The sequence below is a fragment of the Camelus bactrianus genome, chromosome 16 (assembly GCF_048773025.1).
Source record: "Camelus bactrianus isolate YW-2024 breed Bactrian camel chromosome 16, ASM4877302v1, whole genome shotgun sequence".
Lineage (NCBI taxonomy): Eukaryota > Metazoa > Chordata > Mammalia > Artiodactyla > Camelidae > Camelus > Camelus bactrianus.
This window is the reverse complement of record NC_133554.1, coordinates 46,269,935-46,293,158: the sequence shown is the minus strand read 5'-3', so window position 1 is coordinate 46,293,158 and position 23,224 is coordinate 46,269,935. Positions and strand designations below refer to the sequence as shown.

The 23,224-nt window shown below is 31.5% G+C and overlaps 1 protein-coding gene across 6 annotated transcripts in view; it reads right to left on the bottom strand.

Moving 5' to 3' along the window:
- TANC2 (tetratricopeptide repeat, ankyrin repeat and coiled-coil containing 2) overlaps positions 1 to 23,224 on the bottom strand; it is a 304,614-nt gene that overhangs the window by 246,554 nt on the left and 34,836 nt on the right. For all 6 annotated transcript variants that reach the window (XM_010956001.3, XM_010956002.3, XM_074343434.1 and 3 more), the window contains exon 2: positions 17,904 to 17,997. In XM_010956001.3, the coding sequence (XP_010954303.2) occupies positions 17,904 to 17,970 (67 nt within the window). In that variant the 5' untranslated portion in view covers positions 17,971 to 17,997. The remainder of the gene's footprint in view (positions 1 to 17,903; positions 17,998 to 23,224) is intronic.

The following is a 23,224-nucleotide window of genomic DNA, read 5'->3' as shown; positions in this document are numbered from 1 at the left end:
TTTTATTTTTGGTTATTTGCTTCAAGAGAGACTGGTTCTCTCGCTAGCCTCAGAGCCAAACCTTAATTAGTAAATGAATCTTGAGAATACCAGTTGCAATTCCATTAATTGGTATTAAGAAAGGTTATGTGCTATAATTTGGCCAATGAGATGGGAAGTGAATGGGAGAGGGAGAGATGTGGCTTTCAGGAAAGTTTTTCTTAATCTTAAAGATGGACCCAAGAAAGGACCAGTTGTTCTACCAGTCTCTGAGTAACTGTGTGGGTACACAAGTTAAAGGTAAGGCAGTCCTCTTGCATCTACATAAGGACAAGTCTGAGAAGAATAAACAATATACTAAAAATGCCAGAGCACAAAGAGGGGGCTGGGGAAATGGGTCCTTGGTGATGCTACTGAGCTTCAGAATTAACTTACCTTTAATCACCATATCACCGAAATTCTTCATTATGTAAACTTATATATCCCCTTCATATCTCAGTCATTCTAACTTGGATCTTTGGTAATTCTAACCATTTAACTGCTACAATAGCAAATAAAAGTGACCAGGGAAAAGACTATAGGATCTAATCAAATTTAAATTTTAACATAAAACTCATTTCCTCTAGAAATCTCAAATTTAATAAATCTAGGGCAGAATTGCTGAGTTTAGATGTTAAAATCTTTTACTTAGCAGTTTAAATACCCTGCAATGGCTTACTTGTGGCTTTAAGGATATAATCTGAACTCTGGCATGGCATACAAAACACTGTATTAACTGATGAGTGATTAACTGTCTATTCTTTTTAGCAACTTTCTAACTCAACCTATGTTCCAGGAATACAGAATTCACTGGTAAATGCTACTTTCTCTACGTGGACCCTAACACATATCTATCCTTGAAAGTTCAACTTGCATTCTCTTCCTCCCTGCCTATTCCCCAGCTGTTGTCACCATTGGTTTAAGATTCTCTCTTGTCTCTCATTTTGAGTTGCCTGAGAGTAGTAACTGTCTCCATAATGTATCATAATGAATGATACACAATAAGCACTTAAAAAAAAAATCTTTGTGGAGTGATTTAATGAACCACGTTTACAGGTAGTCATAAGTTCCTTCCATTACAGTATTGGATGATGCAGATTTGTAAAATATATCCATCATCACAAGTTCCATCAAATAGCACTAAAGGGTCACTAAGTTATTTTTAAATGATTCAAAACTAGTTTTATCTGATTTTTTTAAATAGCAAAATGTAAGATAAAATAATGTCATGAGTTTTTAAGAAAATTCATGCCATGTAACAAATATTAATATGGACCAAGGAAACAAAATAGATAAGAGATATCTCTGCTCCCAATAACATGCTTGATAGACTACTACCTAAACGCTTTAAAATAACCATAAATGATATTTACCAAGTTTTTTCCTAACCAAAACCATAGGCTCTCTAAAACATCTTTGGTGAGCAAAAAGGAAATCCTCCCACAATTTTCAAACATTACACATATTTCGCATTAATGTAGATTAAATAATAAATGAGTATGATTTTGATTAAAGTGTTTAATATAGTGCAAGAAACATGAGTCAATTAATGTATGCTGAATCTAAATCAACTATATGCAGAGATGAACAGTATTTTTCCAAGTTTTGTATCTTTATATATATATACCACAGATTCATCTGAGGATAGTAAAACTATTTTGTACAGAAATAAAATTAGTATCATAGCTATAAATTATCATATATCTTTTCATTAATATTACTTCATTGATATATCCTATTGGTTACATGAAATAATTTTATAAAAGATATTTTATTTGAAATTTGCTGCATCATGCAGTTACCATGCAAGGCTCTCAGTCTCATTCTAATAGTAAGGATGACATTTTCAATATTACCTGCTCCTTCAGTTTACTGAAAGTAAAAGATTAATGATGGTTTAGGAGAAAAAAATTAAATAAAACCCAGCTTTTTCATCCTTGGTTTAAAAACAGGACCAGCTTACTTTCATTTTGGTAAGGCATTAAAGATCCCTTTGTAATGCCTCTAAAAATTAGGATTCTTAATGGCAAGATACTTAGGGATGAATAAAAGAAAATCATGACTCCAGGTCAGAATACTTTGAATCTAGAAAAAAGTAAGTAAACCTATTTTCTCTAGGAAATCAAATAAAGCTTAAAATATAAGAAATCTTTGAAAACATGGCAGGGGATGCAGAACCTGTTTTTAAGATTAAATTTTTGGTTATTGAGTTTCTTAAAAGACATACAAGTTGTACAAGGTGCTTTCCATTTGTAAAAATACATTCTAGAGGTCCTTGAGGACCTGTCTATGAATGCTACACCAAAACAATTTTTAAAAGATACTTTTTTCCTTTTAGCATCTCACTCATTTCTTCGCTCTACTGTTAGCTTTTTACCATCATGGGTACATGCATGTATTTTTATTAAAATTCTCATATATTACAAGCAGAAGTAAGCATGATTATATTATGCATGAGGAGGCCATGTGGCATAGAATATCATAAATTTGCAAAAACACAAATCTGTAAGTTTTCTTTATTTGAAATATAAAGTTTTCTCAGAAAACAAAAAGCTAGACATATTCAGATGAAAAATCTGACAGTGTTAAAATAATTTATAATTTTAACTTGGTGACAGCATTATTATATATCAAAATATGCTTATAAAAATAAAGCATTAAAAAGAAAATTATATATTTAACTCACTAATTAGATCAAATTTTAAGTAAAAAATTAGAATCTACTTCCTAAATATTTTTCTTCATTGCGTACCCTCAGATATAAGAATGCAGGATTCTAAGTGGCATATCTGACATACATTTGGATTTTTAAAGTAACTGATCTGCAAGAACAGTGTGCAAATTAAACCAGTTTAAATAACTTAACCTTTTAAAAAATACATTGTTTAAAATATATAAGATTGGATTAATAATCAAAGACATTTTTATCAGGGGAACTTCAATCAGTATTAAGAAATCACTATTTTAAATTTCAAGCACCTTGTACAAGTTGAGGATAGGCAGAAACTAAATAGAAGAATGAAAATTTACTTCCTTTAAATCACAAAGAACTAGTCACAAAAGGACTTGTGCTGACAGCATAAACCCTACATAGCTTCCTCTGGCTTCCTTCTTCATCCATCAACAAGGATGGAAACAGTAAACTATGAAAGTACCAAACTGTGAAAGCAGGCAATAATGGAAATGAATCTTTAGGATGAAATATGGCAATGCAGTAGTAAAAAGTCTTATGATATCAAACTGTCCTAAGTCCAGAGGAAGCATAATCCCAGAGGAAGCATAATCCCAAAAGAAGCTCAAATAAGACTAAATTAGAAAGGAACACAGAAGAACAGAAATAAACTATGGAGTTAAATAAACTACATTTGAAAGCAAAATTTACTGCAAAGGGTATCTCTGGGTAGTTAATCATTCAATATGTGATCACTGTGTACCTAGTATGAGCCTGGAATAATGCAATGTCACCAGTTAGCCAGTTTCTCTATCTGGAAATTTCACAAAAAATTACTTCCTCTTTCTTTTCCTTTCTGAGGCACTCTAATAACCAAATCCTTTCTACTCTATCTCAAAGATGTCTTTCTTGAGTATCTGCTTTATTCCTACTGCCACTTCTTTAGCCTTTTCATCATCTTTAACTAGTATCTCCTCATTGCAGTCCATTTTATATACTGATGCCAGAGTTACTCTTCCTTAAAACTTTATTCATTCTTAAAACAAATATCACTAACTGCCTACTATGTGCCAGGCAAGTGCTAAGGATACAGCAGTAGAAAAGAGAATGAATTTGTCACAAAACTTGTATTCTAGTAGGAAGGACAGATAATAAAACAACAACAACAACAACAATAACAACAAAAAATAACCCAAGATGGATAATAAGATAAATAGTGATAACTGCAACACAGACAAAATATAAAAGGTGAAACAAAATTAAAGAAGGGGTTAGAGTCTTAAATCTGGTAGCCAGGAATGACCTCAATTAGAAGGAGACTTCTGAATAGTTTCCAGTGAAGTAAGGGAGCTAACATTCCAGGCAAAGGGAACAACAAGTATAAAACTCCTAAGGCAGGAGAAGGCTAGTATGACTGAAATGATGTGTACAAGAACAAGAGGTACAGTTACAGGAAATGAAGTCAAAGGTAATCAGGAAGAGATCTTATAGAATTATGGAAGGACACAGGCTTCTAATCAACTTATGGCAGTTTCTAAACACTGTACTGAGCACCTCATTGTTGAAATTTCTCACTATGTCCTTCACTATTTGTCAATCCCTTCTTCCTTGCCAACCCTCTTGCCCATCCCCATTTGCCTATCCCCAAATACTCTACCTGAAGCATATAAGAATGGAGAAGACACCCACAACTAGAAGGGAGGCGTTATCTAACTTAATTTCTCCAATTCTAATCTTCGTATTTGCCACTCTAGTTGAGAATCCCTAACATTTTCAGTAAATATTACAGGAATGTATGGGCAGAAAAATGACTGAGACCAATATTCTACTGCATTAAAAATATATTTTATTTTTATTTTAAAATTTTATTTAAATAATCAGCTCATATAAGTCAACATCAAAAAACAAACAACCTGATTAAAAAATGGGTAGAAGAATTTAAGATCTGCTAAAAACTGACTTGCTACTTCAAAGAAAAGACATTTAGTGTTCAGATCTCAGTTTAGACTTAATTCCATTACTAACAGTCTCATTTATTCAGTGCCAGATGAGATGATTGTCCTGATCAAAAGGGTACAAAAAATACAAAGTATTAAGAAGACTGACTTGGATAAAGTAGAAAGTTTTCTGAGTAAGAGTTGTAGGTAATAAGGCTAGAGAAGTTGGGTAAGGTCAGGTGCCAAGCAAAGAATTTTCTAATTATGAAAATTAATATGGCAGCAGGATGAGAGTAAGGCAGATGACAGTGAGTCAGAGAAAATAGTATATTTATCCATTCACTCAAAAATTTGTAGTGATCTACTGATTTCCAGGCACTATTCTAAATGCTGGGAATAATATAGTTAGTGAACTTGTAGGACCTAACATTTATTAAGGAACACAAACAAAAATCAAAACCATGCAAAGTAAAATACCTCTAAGAGTGATGTGTACAATAAGAATAGAAAGGGTAACTGGATGCAGTTTGAATGTGGTAGGGGCTGAGAAGCAAGACCAGTGAGGGGATTAAGAAGAAAAAAATGGTGAGTGTTAACAAAGGCTTCATAAGCTTAGTGAAAGACTTTAAACTTCTTTCTAAAACCTACTGAAATCTACTGTAGAGTTCTAAGATTTGGGTTGATACAATCTGATGAAGTTTAAGATCACTTTGGTCATTTAACTAAGTCAAAGCAGTAGGAAGACTAGTCTGCCACAGGCAAGTACCTGTGAAACTAATGCAGTATTGTAATCAACTATACTTCAATTAAAATATATTAAATAAATTAAAAAACAGAATGACAAGTAAGCGAAAAAAACAGAAATCAGCAAAATTTTTAACAACTGTGTGAAATGGCTTGACAGCAAATTAACAGGGGCAACCAAATTTCTCCATAATGGGCCAAACAGTAAATATTTCAGTCTCTTTCCCAACTACAGAATTTTGCTCTTGCAGCATGAAAGCAGACACAGACAATACATAAACAAATGAGAGATATGGCTGTGCCCAAACAAAATTCTATTTACAAAAACAGGTGGTAGGCCAGATTTAGCCTGGAGGCCACAATTTGTCAACTCCTGGTATAGGAAGTGAAGAAACCCCAAATTCAAAGCTAGTTCTCCCTACCCACTGATTCTCCACAAAAGAAGTTCAGGGTGGCAACAATCTGGGGGACTGGAAGCTTGACAATAATGTTGAGCAAGATCTCATAAAGAGATGGTACTTAGACCCCAGAGTTCTGCTAACAGGAGAGGTCTAATGTACACATAGAACAGACCTCAACCTAGACCTCCAAAACACATGTGAACTGAGACAAACCAGACTGCAACCTAGCCCTTATCCACTTCAACCCTCCATCAAAGCCGAGAGATCAGACCCTCAGTCACAGCTGCCTTCCATAGGAAAAGGTTTTCTCTCTCTAGGGAAAAATGTTATTTTCTTTAGCCTCTGTAGTTCTTTTAAGCACAATGTCTGGTAAACAACAGAAAAATGTGAGATGTGTGAAGAAGCAAAGTAATTAACAGAAACAGATGCACATATTACCTAAATGTTGGACTTAACAGAGACCATCAGCTATTAAACTATTATTTTTAGCAATTATATGTAAGTTAAGAAAAAGGTTAAAAACAGATGAAGAGACTGAAAACTTCAACAGAGAAATGGACCATCTTTAAAAGAATCAAATGAACGTTCTATAAAGAAAAACACTACCTAAATTAAGAATTAACTGACTGGGCTTAAAAGCTGACTGGACTCAGCATGAAAGTATCAATAAACCTGAAGACAGGCCAACATAAATTAACCATAGGGAAAAAAAATTACTAAAAAACAAAGAAAAAGAACACAGTTTGAGGTGCATTAGGTAGCAGACAACAATCTAATATACAAACTAAAGTTTTAAAACACAGATGAAAAAAGGAAACAAGAAACACTTTAAGAAATAACAGCTAAGGTTTTCCACAACTGATGAAAGACCTCAACATACAGACAGACTTAAGAAGCTCACCAAAATCCAAACAAGATAATTGAAAGAAAAGTATATCATAGCTAAATGCTAATACTCAAGATAAAGAAAAAAAATTTTTAAGGAACCAGACTAAATTAAGCTAATAAATAGGTCACATTCCATTCTAAGGAAAAAGCAATGAGAATGACTACTGACTTCTCATCAATTAAAAACGTAACAGAATAACACCTTTAGAATATTGAAAGAAAAAAACTGCCAATCTAGGATTTTATACCCAGGGGAAATATTCTTCAAAAATGAAAGTAAAATTAAAACATTACGAGAAAATAAAAGCTGAGATAATTTATTGTCAGCAACCTACACTTGAAGAAGTGCAAAAAGAAAACAAAAGGAAAGGAAAGGAAAGGAAAGGAAAGGAAAGGAAAGGAAAGGAAAGGAAAGGAAAGGAAAGGAAAGGAAAGGAAAGGAGTGCAAAGGAAGTTCTGCAGGGTAAAAAAAAATTATCTCTGGTAAAATATCATTTTACAAGAAGGAATGAATACTACTAGAAAAAGGCAACATATGGGTCAAGTGTTCTAAAAAAACACTTAAGAATGTTTTAAAGACTAATGACTACTTAAAGCAACAGAAATGTATTGTGGGATTATATACTATAGTGGGAGTAAAATATAAGACAACAAAGAGTAGGATATAAATAGAGTTAAATATCCTAAGGGACTTACAATGCTCACAAAGTAGTAAAATAAAAATTCAAGTTAAACCATAAAAAGTTAAAGATGCATATGGTAATCCCTTACATAATTTCTATTTAAAAATCCAAGGTATAGCTAAAAGGACACAAAAACAGAATTTAAAATATTTCATAAATTCTAAAGAAGACAAGGAGCATGGAAAGAAGAAAAAGGAACACATGGAATGCAACAGAAACAAAGAGCAACAGAGAAACTTAACTAAATTGTATCAACAGTTGTATAGTCCATGTAAGTGTACTAAATATACCATTTAAAAGTAGAAAATCAGACTGGATTTAACAACAACAACAAGGCAAAACTACATATTTATGAGAGATACACCTTAAATACAAAATCCAGATAGATTTAAGGCAAAAATTTTGGAACCTCAAGTAAGCAAAATATTAACATTACAGGAGCTAAAAAATCAGTAAAGTTTACTTAATAAATGTAGCAAACTTCGCCCTATCAAGAGAAAATACATATAAAATCTGAGCAAAATACAGCACCATCCCCCTCCACTACCACCAAAAAAAAAATCACAATGCTTTAAAACAAGGGTTGGCAAATTTTTTCTCACAAGGCCAGATCATAAATATTTCAGAACTGTGGGCTGTATGGTCTCTATCACAAATGGGCATGGAATCCAAAAAAAAGAAAAAGAAAAAGGAAAAAGAGGACACTGATGAACTCATCTACAAGAGACTCACAGACATAATAAACAATCTTACGGTTACTGGGAGAGGGACAAATTTGGGAGTCTGAGATTTGCAAATGTTAACCACTATACATAAAAATAGATAAAAAACACAAATTTCTTCTGTATAGCCCAGGGAACTATATTCAGTATCTTGTAATAACCTTTAATGAAAAAGAATATGAAAACAAGTATATGTACATATATGCATGACTGGGACATTATGCTATACATCACCAACTGACACACTGTAGCTGACTATAATAAAAAAAAAAAGAACAAATATGTGTGGCTATGTTACTATAAAATCAGACTATGTGAGAAGTTAGTAATGAGACTTCCATATGTCAATATTTACGGAACACAGCAAAAGATGTATCATAGAAAAATTCATAATGTAAATGAGAAGAAAAATAAAAATAAAATTACTAAATCCAAGAGTAAGCCTCATACAATGCTAAGAGAAAAAAAAAACATTCAGCATTAGAAGAAACTGAATTAAACTCAAATGAACACAACATGTATAACTTTATGCAAATAAATTTAAAAATCTCAATGAAATGGACATTTTCCAGGAAAATAATAAATTATCCAAATTGCCTAAAGGAAACCGAATTAGATCACTTGACAATAAAATAGAAAATACTCAGCACAGGGAACTATATTAAATATCTTGCAATAATCTTTAATGAAAAAGAATATGAAAATGAATATATGCATGTATATGCATGACTGGGACATTATGCTATACATCAGAAACTGGCACATTGTAACTGACTGTACTTCAATTAAAAAAAATTTTTTTTTAAAGAAAACACTGTCAAAAAATGACCCAAAAAAAAACCCCAAGAAGCTCATGCTAGCCATTTTTATGTCTGAGTTAACTAAACTTTCAAAAAATAAATAATTTATATGACACACGAAGCACAGTAAAAGATGAAATCATGACAATTCAACTTGTGAAGGTAGTTTAGCAAAACTTTAAATTCCAAAAAAATAGGATGAAAATAAGACTGGAATTAGAGGTGAAAACATGAGAGCATGTGTATGTGTCTATCTGATGAGAAAGTGCTGTTTGTTTAATTGCTAAATTACTACAAACATCTGAAATATAAATAAAACCAGTCAAATCAGATCTGTTTCAAAATGCAGTTTCAAGGTTCTTACCACTTTTTTTGAGCCTCTAGTCGCATTCATTTTCACATGCCACTGTCCTCTACCACCAAATCAGAATCCTCTTTTATACAGCCATACTCTGTCACTTCCCCTAATGGCTTTTCACCTCAAGTTCTATGACAGCTTATCTTAATTGGCAAGGACAAATGAACCTCATAAAGAGTAAATATCTCAATTGACAAACACAAATTGGACAAACTGATGGGCAGAGAACAGAAAGAGACAGTAATCAATAAAAATATGACAGTTTGGGTTTTATTACAAAAGACGTAGCTCTATAATTTAAAAAAATCCTTTCCTCCTATTCAATAGGAGTATATTTTCTAATCAAATTTGTTAGAACAGGTTACAGAAAAGGTAAAAACACTTGAAGAGCTTATGTTGTAATTTCCTGGTTTATTAGTGAAATAAAACTTACTATCTCTGGAAGGAAAAAGATATTTTCACAGTATAAATATATTTATATGAATACTATTGTACATATTTCTTTATAGTTTATAACAAACATTCACTATTCAGAGAGCAATAAAGATTTTAATTAATTTCAAAGCGCAACTAGGGGATGAGGCAGGGAAAGTGGGGGGAACATCAGTAATAAATGCTTCTAACAAAGTGCCCTATTTCCACAGATGATCTGATTTTTGTTCATGAGGTGGGTGGTTAAAGAGAAATTAACTTGAACTCAAATATCAAGCAGCCAATACACTACCCAGTACTTAGTGATTAATGAATAAACATGTATTGACAGAAATTAAATCATGATCTATAAAAGTAAAATGATAAACTGGGCTTCATCAATATTAAAAACACTGCTCTACAAAACACCCTGTTAAGGGGATAGAAAAACAATCAATAGACTGGGAGAAAATATTTGCAAACCACTTATCTGACAAAGGCTAGAATATATAAAGAACTCTCAGAACTGAACACGCACACATACAAATAATCCAAGTAGAAGATAGTCAAAGGACGTGAAGAGCTATTTCTCCAAAGAAGACATGCAAAAGGCAAATAAGCGCATGAAAAGCCACTCAATATCATTTACCTACTAGGGAAATGCAAATTAAAACCATGATGAAATACTGATACACATCTATCAAAATAATTAAAATAGTGACAACACTAAATTCTGCTGAGGATGAGAAACTGAATTATACACACAATGCTGGTGGGAATATAAAATGGTATAGACACTCTGAAAAAGAGCTGGTACTTTCTTTAAAAACTAAACATGCAACTAAAATATGTCCTGGCAATTATACTTCTGGACATTTACCCCAAAGAAATGAAAATATATGTTCACACAAAACTCTGTACATTTCCCCATATGACCAGCAATTCCACTCCTAGATATATTCCCTCCCCCACCCCCCCAAAAAAACTAGTAAGAGGCTCAAACAGATACTTGTATGACAATGCTTAGAGCAGCATTATTCAAATGGAAATAACCCAAGTGTCTACCAACAGATGAATGAATAAACTAAACGTAGCATAAACATACAGTGAATAGTAAGTATTGTCATAAAAAGGAATGAACTTCTGCGAGCCACAACAGGAATAAACCTTGAAAACATTATGCCAGGTGAAATAAACTATACACAAAAGGACAAAATAGTGTGATTATACTTATATGAAATACCTAGAAAAGGCAAATTCATAGAGACAGAAAGATATTAGGGCTGGGGAGATGGGAAACGGGGAGTTACTACTTAACTGGGTTTGGCATTATAAAAATATTGGGGGAAATAGCAGTGATGGTTGCACAACACTGTGAATGTAATTAATGCCAATGAACTGTATAATTAAAAATGGCTAAAATGGTGAAGTTTGTGTTACATATATTTTACCACAATAAAAACTTAAAAAAAAAAAAAAAATCAGTCCATGGCCTATGATACCAGTGCAGTGCCTAGCAGAAGAGACGATTTCAATAGTTAACAGAGATGAGCTTATAAACAAACCTTAGAAAACACATCAGGAAATGATCCACTAAGAAAAAAATCACAAAACATAACAAAAGAACCAGTACCTCCAGTATCTGAGGTAACACAGTGATACAAGAAAACATAAAATTTAACAATTCCATTAAATCTCTAGCTTAAGTCTCAAAGACAGACTGGTTGTTTGAAAATTTAGAAGGTATCTTTTGGTCTTAATGGCACTGTATCCTACAAGGTGTTGGACAATTTCACAAAATGAAATGGCAATAGTACTCTTGCCTCAGTAATGCCATGGTTTTCCTTGCTCTCTGTCCTAGACATATCTAGCCTATTTGCCTATGCAACCATGTATTTATAGTTAGTTTTCATATCTTGTAAATCATATCCTCAACAAAATCAATTATTCTTTTTCATCCTTAATTATTCTCATTTATTCTTCCACAGAATTTTACGGTTATTTTACCCAACTGAAAATAAGCCTGCTGTTTTCCTGAATAGAAATGAAATAAATTTATGTGCAAATCCAGAGATGGGATACGTCTTTCATTTGTCCATCTTACACACTTCAATAAAGTTTCTTGTCAAATCTATTCCTGAGAATTTGATGGCTGTTACCACCGTGTAATTTTTTTCTCATTTACATTTCTAATCGTAAATATTGGTGGAGCTAAAAATGCCAACCACTTTGCCAAATTACATTATTATTTCTAGTAGATATTTACTGGATTCTCCAGGGTTTTTACCTCACTTAAAAACGAAAATGACACTGCCTTATCTTTTCTAAAATTTACACTAGTCCTTTTATTTTCTTATCTTTATTGTATACTAGAACCCTCCAAACAATGTAAAAGAATGGTAATAGGAGAAATCTCTAGCATCTTTCTGTTATAATGGAAATGGTTGATCCATTTCTTTGCTTAATGTGATGTTCGGCTGTTGGATTTTGTGAATACTCTTCATTATATTTAAAGTATCCTTTTTCTATTTTAATGGCTGCTCAGTTTTATAAAATGCTTTTTCAGAATACAATGATACCATAATGTGGTTTTAAATCTTTTTCTAAGTAAAAAACTTATATTGATTTTCTGATATAGAAACATCTTTGCATTCCTGGAATTCTATTTGTTGTAGCACAATATCAGGAATTATTTACATAACTATAATTTTTACTTACTTTGCTCTCTTTTTTTTTCCATCTCCTGCTTTCCTCACATTTATTTTTTATTTTGGTAGGAGACAGCCTCAAGTTTTTTTTTTTTTTCTTTTCAACAAGAATAACATTTAACGAAGCACTAGCGTAATCTTAACAAAAAATAAATCAGAAGTTTTAGTCAAATTTCAACATAGAATATTTACCAAGTTATTTTTTCTCTCCCAATGGCTGTTATATACTAAGGGTACTATACTTTCTGAGTTCTTGAACATCTAAAGTTGACAGTACTTTTCCCCCTCATACTTGAATGATGGTTTGCCAAAACAATTATATCATGATACCAAATAATGGCATTCGTTATATCAAAGAAGCATATTGGAACTTTTACTAATTACTTGCAAATATTTTTGAATAATAAAAACAACAGTTAAGAAAAAATATTTAAACATTCATTTTTTAAAAAACACAGCACACATTTTTTCTTTATAATTTATAATTCCAAAGAGTTACACAGTTGTCTTTTCACAAAATAAGAGTTCCATGTCCTACATATATGAGAAACAATTTCCACATCACAAATCTGAATTAAGCTATAAAACTTGAAGCTGATCTTCACATGTCCTTAGGGGGAAAATTTTGCCTGAGAAAATTCATTTGTTATTACTTGATATAAAATCTATTTCTGTTAATTATTTATCTAGTGGCCCATATAAAAGCTCAGATTAGCTATTTAAAAGACAAATCAGAACAGCCAATTTCCCTTTATTACAAATGCTTTTTAAACTAAATACTAAATTGGCTTCCTAAAATAAAACAAAACAAATGATTATGCCATGAGAAAACCTACCTTACTAATCTTAAAAATAAACCATGAGCCAAAGTTAATGCAAAGAATAAAGTACCAACCCAATCATGCCTTAACAGTTAGACATTTTAAAAATGATAATGATGAAAACATTAATGACATTCCATAAATATGCTTCTTCTTTTAATATCAAATTTATTCTTAATTTGGAATCCTGTCTTGGAGAACATTTTTAAAAAGTGCTGCTTCTGTACAAATAAGGTTCTTGCCATACAGAATACAAATCACTATTTTTGTAACTACTCTAAATTATAATCATTTTACATGAAAAACCATGGAGAAGAATAAATACTAGAATAAGACTCCTTGAAATCAGTATTGACATAATTAAATACCTAGTAAACCAAAAGAATAAACTTTAATACTACAGTAAGCTCAACATATATGGATTTAATAATATGATCGCTACTAAAGCAGTAGTTACTCAAAAGTCTAGGATACAATAATTTGTAATTTTGCTAAAGCACAAATTTGATGTCTACCTCTATATGGATAATATGTGGAAATGAATCACTTACCTGGCAGTCAGGGCAAAAAGACTATCTAGCATCTGCATCTTAATATGGCTTTACTGTTTTCTACTAGTTATTTTATATAAATTAACTGCTGTGAAGTGACAGAAAATCCTACTGCTGGTGTCAAAAGTGAACAACTAAAGGTGACCAAGAGAATCATAGTTTTTTGGCCAGAAAACAAATTTGGATAAATCTTTCTTTAAATGTCAAATCTGGAGGCAACCTGGTTCTCTGACATGTATAAGTATGAGTGTACGTGTGTGTTTCTTCGAAAAAAAAAAGTGACTGGCAGGGTGATGTCAACTATTATTTGCCTTCTGCCAAACCCAATCAATGTTTGGAGCAATGCAATAACTAAATGCAATGCAGTTCTCTGGATTCAATTCTGAAACACGATGAGGACTTTATTGAAAAAACTAATGAAATCCAAACAGAAGTCTGGAGTTTAGTTAATAGCAATGTACCAATGTTGGTTCCTTAGTTTTGATAAATGCACCATGGTAATATAAGATGTAACAATGGGGGAAATTAGGTAAAAGTTATACAGGAATTCTCTGTATTATCTTGGGAACTTTTCTGACTAAAATTAACCAAAAATGAAAAGCTCATTAAAAAAAAAAAAAACTAGGCATAGGAGGAAATAAAATTATATTAGTAAAAACAAATGAAAACAGCACATTTATAGTTACCAGATACAGACTTTTAAGACAAATAAATACAGATATAGACTTACTACCTTCAGGGAGATAAACAGACAAGAGTGAGAATATGATTAACAAAAAACTAGAAAAATTAAAAGAACCTAATGGTGTCCACCTGCAAATTATTTTTAGTTTGAAAGGGGAAAATTAGTATCCATGCAGCAGAGAAACTGGACAGCACCCTGATACGATCATCAAAATCATTAATGAGTGACAGATGGACACTGTGTGCCTCCAGCTGTCATAACCCTAGATGAAAACAACATACATCTACGTAACATTCAGACCACAAATACATAACCTGAATCTAATAATTTTTTTTAAAAAAATCAAACAAACCCAAAATTAGGAACATTCAGTTTTTTTAAAGAGAGAAAGCTTTCATACTTCAAAAATGTCAAGAAAGGCTGAGAAACTTTTTCAAATTAAATTAGAGTAAAAAGATATAACAAGTAATGTAATATCTTATTCTGAAGTGGATCTTGGAAAGGAAGGGGGAAATTCTATTAACAGAAATTAATGGGTAAATTGACAGAATTTAGAGAACAGACAGTAGACTGGATAAAGGTATTGTATCAATGTTAAATTGCTTGAGACTGATAACTGTACTGTGGTTATATAAACGAATCTCCTCAAGAAATACTCACTGAAATTTATTACGAGTAAAGGGGCATGATGTATTTAACCAACCCTCAAGTGATTTAAAAAAGTGAGGGAGAGAGGTTGCAGTGCGGGAGAGAGGGAGACAGAGTGTGTGTATATATATAAAGAGAGAATGATAAAGCAAATGCAGTAAAAAGTTCATGAATCTGCAGAAGGGTATCTGGAGTTCTCTCTACTATTGTTGTAACTTTTCAGTAAGCTTAAATTTATTTCCAAATTAAAAAAAAAATCAAACAAGCAATTGGAAGTTCTAAAACTGAAATATACAAAAACTGAAATTAAGAACTGAATGCAGTTAAGAAAAGACTATATACCAACATTGAGTGAATTAGTGAACTATAAGATAGATAAAAAGAAAATATCCAACATAAAGCATATAGAGACAGAAGGACAGAAAGAGTGTAAGAGACAGAAATGACATGCATGTGGTCTATCGAATGAGTAACTGGAATCCTAGAAAGAAAGGAGAAAGAGAAAATGGGAAAAAAATAAAATTTGAAGAGATAATGAGTAACAGCATTTCAGAATTGATGAAAGACATCAAGCCACAAATTCAAGAAACCCTACAAATGTAAATAAATAGCAGATAAACAAAGATTAACAAGAAAATCTCTCCTAGGCACATCAATGTAAACCTAGAAAACTAAAAACAAAGAGAAAAAAGTCTACTGACAACAGTCTTCTCACCAGAAATAATTCAAGAAGCTAAAGACAACTAACAATATTTCAAAGTGCTGAAAGAAAATAACTGCCAACCTACAGTTCTACTCCCAGTAAAAGTATCCTGCAAAAACAAAGACATTTTCAGATAAATAAAAGCAAAGTAAATTTGCCACATAAAGATACCACCTAAAGGAAATTATAAAAAGTGTTCTACAAACAAAAAGAAAGGTGATCCCATCTAGAAAGTGAAGGATGCAGGAAGGAACAAAAGCTGAAAAGGTCTAATATGTGGATAAATCCAAATAATAATGACTACATAAAATAACAACAATAATATCTTGTTGAATTTAAATACATACAGGTGAAAAGATTCTAATGCTCCTGCACTGTCCAAGAAGAAGGTAAAAGTACCAATTAATATCAAAATTTGACTGCTGTTTAAATCTTCAAGGTAACCACTAAAAGAATTTTAAGAGTATATAATCTCCAAGTCAATAGAGAAGATATGGAATATACAAAATGTTTGATGAATCTAAAACAAAGCAATAAAGGAGAGAGAAAAAAGGCACAAAACAGTCAGGACAAGTAGAAAACACACAGCAATATGTTATATTTAAACTCAAATATATTATTGGTTGAGTAAATGTAGATGAACCAATGTCTCCCTTAAAAGAAATAACGTTTCTGAATGAATAAAAAAAGAAAATTCAACTATATACTATTAACAGTATAAACATATAGAAATGGTGAAAATAAGAGAATGGAACAAATCATACCTAATAAATACTAATAAGAAGAAAACTGGGATAGCTATACTCATATTAGACAAAGTCAACTTTCAAACAAAAGGCATTATTAAAACTAGAGAGGGACATTTCATTACGGTGAAACAGTTAATTCACTAGGAAGATATAGTAATTCTAAATTTCAATGTATCTAATAAGATAGCTTCCAAGTACATAAAATAAAAACTATCAGGAACTAGAAGGAGAAATACACAATTCCACATAGTGTAGGATTTAATCACATATTTCTCAGTAAATAATTTTTAAAAAATAGGCTAGGATACAAAATATTCAAGGACTACCATCAAAAACTGATCTACACTGCACTCATAACTGTGGAATCCACATTATTTTCAGATGCATCCAGAACATTTACCAAAATTGATCATGTGCTGAACTATAAGGCAAAACTCAGTAAGTACGAAAAGGATAAAACAATATAGAATAGGTTCTCTGATAAGAGTACAATTAAGCTAAGTTAATAATAAGATAACCAAGAAATCAACTGTTTGGAAATTAACAATTATACTTTAAATACCTATGAGTCAAGAGGAAATCACAACAGGAGCTAAAAAGCATTTTGAAGTGAATGATAATAAATACACTATCAATGTACATCTGTAAAATGCATTAAAAATAGGAAATTTAAAAGATTAAAAGAATAGCAACAAGGAATACTGTATAGCAGAGAGAATTATACCCATTATCTTGTAATAATGGAATATAATCTGCAAAAACACTGAAACCACTGAGAACACCTGAAACTAACACAATACTGTAAATCAACTATTATTTCACTTTAAAAAAAATACTGACAACCCTTTAACAGAAAACAAACATTTAGTATTTTAATCTTCAATATTTCTCCCAAAAAACTATATATACAGTTTTGGTTTATTTCTACCTTAAAAGTCTAAGAATTACACCCTCGGTTTTAAATAAAATCTTTATTGTAATGACTGCAAAAATGTTCAATTTATACTTCACTTTATAACCCATTGAGGACAGTTCCTATTTTTACAGTCTCATTCCTCAAAGAGTATCTAGGATTGAAATAATTTTACATGTTAATTCAAAAAGTAAATTTAGGTCTAGAAGGTCTTTATTAGGTAGTGCACAGAAGCATGACACTCTCATATAATAGAAATAAATATTTTTTCCTTCATAAACTTTTCCTTTACCTGACTATTCCTGATAAGTGTTCACGTGTTCCTCTTAATAAACAGTTTGACAGCTTATAGGAAAATAAATTTTCTTTGGTTTTCTAAATTAAATAAGCCATTTAATAAATGAATATGTAAAGTACTGTAGCATTAATTCAGATTACTAAAAAAAACTTTTCTAAAATATCACACAGAATAAATGTAGGATAGTCACTTACCACTTGACCTGTTTTTACGACTTGATTTCCCTCCAGTAAGAAGCATCTTGAGACTATTCCGAAACATGGTTGTGCTATTCTAGTACTCACAAAACTGTAAAAGAAAATGTGGGAAAACATGTTAGAAAACTTAATGTTCTATTCAATTACTTATATTAAGAATTAATTTTAAATGTGCTATAAGGAATTAACTACTATGAGTATGTAGTACTGAAATTTTAACTACATGACAAAAACATTTATTTAAATAATTTAATATAATTTAAGGTTTAAGTATTTCTTTAAAAGTATACTATAATACTTGGAGTAACTTAAAAGACAAAGGTGGATATCACTGAGGATACACAGAAACAGAAAACAGAATTAGGTTGCTATAAATACGGTTTAGCCTTTCACCTGACTCTCTATTTCTTGGACAATTTCCCCACACACAAACCCAAAGTTTAAGAGTCTAGAAACTCTCAGCAGCTGCATATTTTCCATTGGTCAAACCAGAATTTCATCTCACAAGACTACTGATACACATGAATCAGTACCTAACCTCTTTATGTCCCACTCTTATCAAAGGAAAATCCTGCCAAGTGTGCTTTGGATTATGTCCTCTCACCTTCTCAAGAACCTTTATCCAAAAATCATCTTTCTTTTCTCTCTCGTGCAGCTTTAATTTTTTCTCTCTCTACTGAATCATTCCAGTCATAACATAAACATGCTTGTATATCCTATCCAAAAACAAAAAAGCAAACCCCTCTATTCCCACACGGTCCAATTACTGCACCTAGATCCTTGCTCTTCACAACAAAATTTCCCAAGTGCCAGTACTTGGTGCCTCCAGCAGAATGAACAGAGCAAACGTGAACTAGAACAGAGTTCTAGTGCATATACTGTGTATCCCAAGCTCCCTCAAGATGCAGAATATTACCATCATACTGGAAAGTTTACTCATGCCTTTTCTCAGTTAATTCTTGTATCTGCCTTTAAGAGACAACCCATTATTCTGATTTTTTTCTAGATTACTGCATACATTTTTTATGTAAGATTCTTGTGCTCTACATATTATATTTTGAGGTTTATCTATATTGTTGACTACATGAATAGTTCATACTTTCTTATGATGAGTAGTATTCCACTGAAAGAAAATCCCACAGTTTATCCATTTTTCTACTGATGGACACCTGTGCTGGTTTTTGGCTGTCACGAATAAAGCTGCTATAAAAATTGTTTTATTAGTCTTTTTAAGCACATATGGTTTAATTTCTCCTGGGTAAATATGTTAGGGGTGGAGTCATGCATTAGGTATATGCTTAGTTTTATAATAAACTACTAGACTTTTCTCCAAAGTAATTGTACCATTATACTCCTAACAGTGTATTAAGAATTTCAGTTGCTGTCCATCCTGGTCAATATTTGATATTGCCAAGTTTTAAAAAATTAGCTGTTCTAGTGGGAATATAATGGTAGCTCATTATAATTTATATTTACCCAGTGACAAATAATGTTTAGCCCTTTTAATATGTGGTAAGAAAGAAAATATATTTTCTTTTTTAAAGTGTCTATCAAATCTTTTACCATGTAAAAATTGGATTGTCTCTTTATTATTGAATTGTAGATGCTCTTTATATATCTTGGATATATATCTGTGTGTGTGTATATATATATATATATATACACACAATACACACACACATACATATATATATATCTCTCTCTCTGTATATATATAATATATATATTTTATATTATTTTTATATATATTTATATAATATATCTGTTAGATGTATGTTTTGCGCATAATTTCTCCCAGTTTGTGACTTACCTATTCATTTTCTTAATGTTATTTTTGATGAGCAGATTTCTTTAAAGTTTTATGGTTATTACTTTGTATTCTAATAATCCTTTGCCAACCTCTAAATAATGAAGATATTCTGTTTTCTTCTAAAAGTTTTATGATTTTTAGCATTTATGTGATGTTTGATTTATTTTGAATTGATTTTCACGTATAATATAAGACACAGATCAAAGTTAATTTTTTCTAAAATGGTATCTATTTGTTCCACCACCATTTGTTGAAAAGACTTTCCTTTACCCATTAATGACTTCACTGAAAACAAATGACGATATAAGTATAGGTCTTTTTCTGAACTATGTATTCTGTTCCATTGAACTACTTGTTGATACTTATGCCAGTACCATACTGGAGCTTTAGAGTAAGTCTTGAATTCAGGTCTTGTAAGTGCTTCAGCTTTTTCATTAGTTTCCAAAATTGCTTTTTTGGATGTTTAGGTTCTTCACATTACCATATGCATTTTAGAATCAGCTTCTCAATTTCCACAAAAAAACAAAAATGCCTGCTGGAATTTGATCAAGATTATATTATCTCTTTAGACAATATAATTTACCACATAATGAGAAATAAATCATATTATCAGTAGATGAAGCAAAAGCAATTGATAAAATTCAACACTCACTCATTATTAAAAGAAAACTTATACAAAATTAGAAATAAGAGTTCTTTAATATTATGAAAGTGTATCTTTAAAAAAGCCTACAGTAAACATCAAACTTTTGATACATAAATATTCCCCCTGACACTGAAGAATGTGACCACTTATTATCACAACTTGCACTTAACATAGTCCTGGAGGTCTTAGCCAGTACAAAAAGGTAAGAACATGAAACAGAAAGTATACAGAAAGAGAAGAAAGAGATAAAAATGCCACTTTGACAAACAACATGATTATGTACTTAGAAAACCTAAAAGAATTTATAAACTATCAGAATTAACAAGTGAGTTTAGCAAGGTCATTAGTCATAATGTAAAAAACATAATGATTTAAGGTGAACAACAAAAAATAACATCCTTTTTATCAGTGAAGATAAATATAGTTATGACTCCTAAAAATATTTCAAGTATTTATGAAATACTCCTTTTATATATGCATCTTGAGAGCTACTTTTAGGGATTTTTCCTCCTAATCTTACTTTAAGAGATTATCTGAGAAGTAGAAATTCTAAGTTTAAGAAGCACTTACTTAACTAATATTTGAAAAACTTGAAAAAAAATTGTATTATATGTAGGGACATATATGAAATATACTTCATATTTTAAAATATATCATGAAATTTAAACAGTAAATTTTATAACTCTTCAACTTGTATTTTCTTAGAAGAGAATGAATAACTATTTTCTTACGTATCAGATCTCCTGTGTATATACAAGCAAGAAAAATATGTATTACATAAAATAGTCTACACGTATTATCTTTTTACTCTTCATTAAAACCTTCTTAAGACAGATGGTATTTGCTTCATTTTAAACAAAAGGAAGCTGAATTAAAAAAAAGCGAAATAGTGGGTGAGGGTATAGCTCAGTGGTGGAGTGCCTGCCTAGCATGTATGAGGTCCTTTATTTTACCTTACTCTAGTGAGTTAAAAAAAAAAAAAAAAGTACTGTTACAGGTTGGCATTAGTCCACCAAGAAAAAATATGACAAAACTCATTTGGGAAGCAGAGAGAGGAAATATCCTGCTTTAGTGTACACAATGATGTCCCACCCATATCACCATTACAGGATCAGTGCATTCAACCCCCAGTATCTCCATTTAAAAATAAATAAATAAATAAACAAACAAACAAACCTAATTACCTCCCCGCCAAAAAAATTTTTTTAATTATAAAAAACTTTACAAAAGAAAAGTGAAATAGCATGCCCACAGTTATAGTTAATGAATGCCTAAGGCCATATTTGGTTGTGGTTTTTGGGGGGGAGGGGCGCGGGGTGGGGGAGGTAATTAGGTTTATTTATTTATTTATTTTTAGAGGAGGTACTGGGGATTGAACCCAGGACCTCATGCATGCTAAGCATGCGCTCTACCACTTGAGCTATACCCTCCCCAACTAAGGCTATATTTGAACCCATGCTCTTTGTCCTCTTCCTCAGTGTGTATTCTTAAATAAGAAACACTTAATAAATCCACTTAAAACAGCTCAAACTATGAAATTTCTAAATCTGGTAATCCAAATTAAAAGCCCCAAAAGTAGTGTTCAATGTGGTTCTTGTTTTTAAAATAAATTTAATTTAAAAAAATTTTTGTGGTACTACTGTATACTTTATTTTACCTTACTCTAGTGAGTTAAAAAAAAAAAAAAAGTACTGTTACAGGTTGGCATTAGTCCACCAAGAAAAAATATGACAAAACTCATTTGGGAAGCAGAGAGAGGAAATATCCTGCTTTAGTGTACACAATGATGTCCCACCCATATCACCATTACAGGATCAGTGCATTCATCCCCCAGGTTGGCTCAGAGCTGCTCCCCCTTCTCCAAAGAGCTGCTCCAGACTGACTAGAGCCACCAATAATGACTCATTAATACACGGTACAAAAGACTAGCTCCTTTAATTCAAGGGGGGACAACTTTGTTGTATGATTTATGCTTCAAAGCCTTCACTCATTTCTTTCTATGCTTTATTTTTCTTCAAATACTTATCTCTAAATGATATACCTGTTTATTGTCAGTTCCCTGACTAGAATATAAGCTTCATGAGGGCATAGAAGTTGCTTGTTTAATTAATTGCTGCAAGTCCATAACTGGAGAATAATGCCTAGTAAACAGTGGGTGCCAAATAAATATTTACTGAATTCATCAATTCTATTTCTTCAGTTTGTATATCACTGTCCAAATCAAACCCCTTGTAGAGAAATCGGTCTTACCCTTTATCCTCAATGGCTAGCTTACAGGAGGCGCTAAACACTTCAATGAATAAATAAATAATGAATGATTAAGCAAAGACTTGATTCATCAAATTATTAACCTGGTAAAGAGGTAAGGGGATGTGATATAAGTAAGCTTTAATAGACAAACAGGTTATGAACTAACTAGAACAATGAAGACTTACTAAGGTAACTGTGTCAGGGAAAGGTACAGAAATTTTAGGCAAGTTCAAATTTTTATCTAAGGAAAAATCAAGAAAATTCTAATCAAACTTCAAACTTCTCCCAAACTTAGACCTTACTATTATATACGTACAGTTCTCCAAAGTTTCAAAAGTAAAAAAATATATAGACACAGGTTATTATTAGAAGAAAAACAAATTATTCCTTAAAAGGTACTAAGACTAGGAGTCAAAATGAATAAAAATTTTGCATCTAAAAATAAACCAAGATAACATTCTAAAGTTAATTTAAGTAAAATGATGATGAGTGGAATAAATTAATTACAATGATAATCACTTTTTGAAATAGTTTTTTTGTCTTTGCTAGACCTAAAACATTTTATAAAAATTGACTAAAATGCATAAAGAGTGAAATGAAACATAAAATACT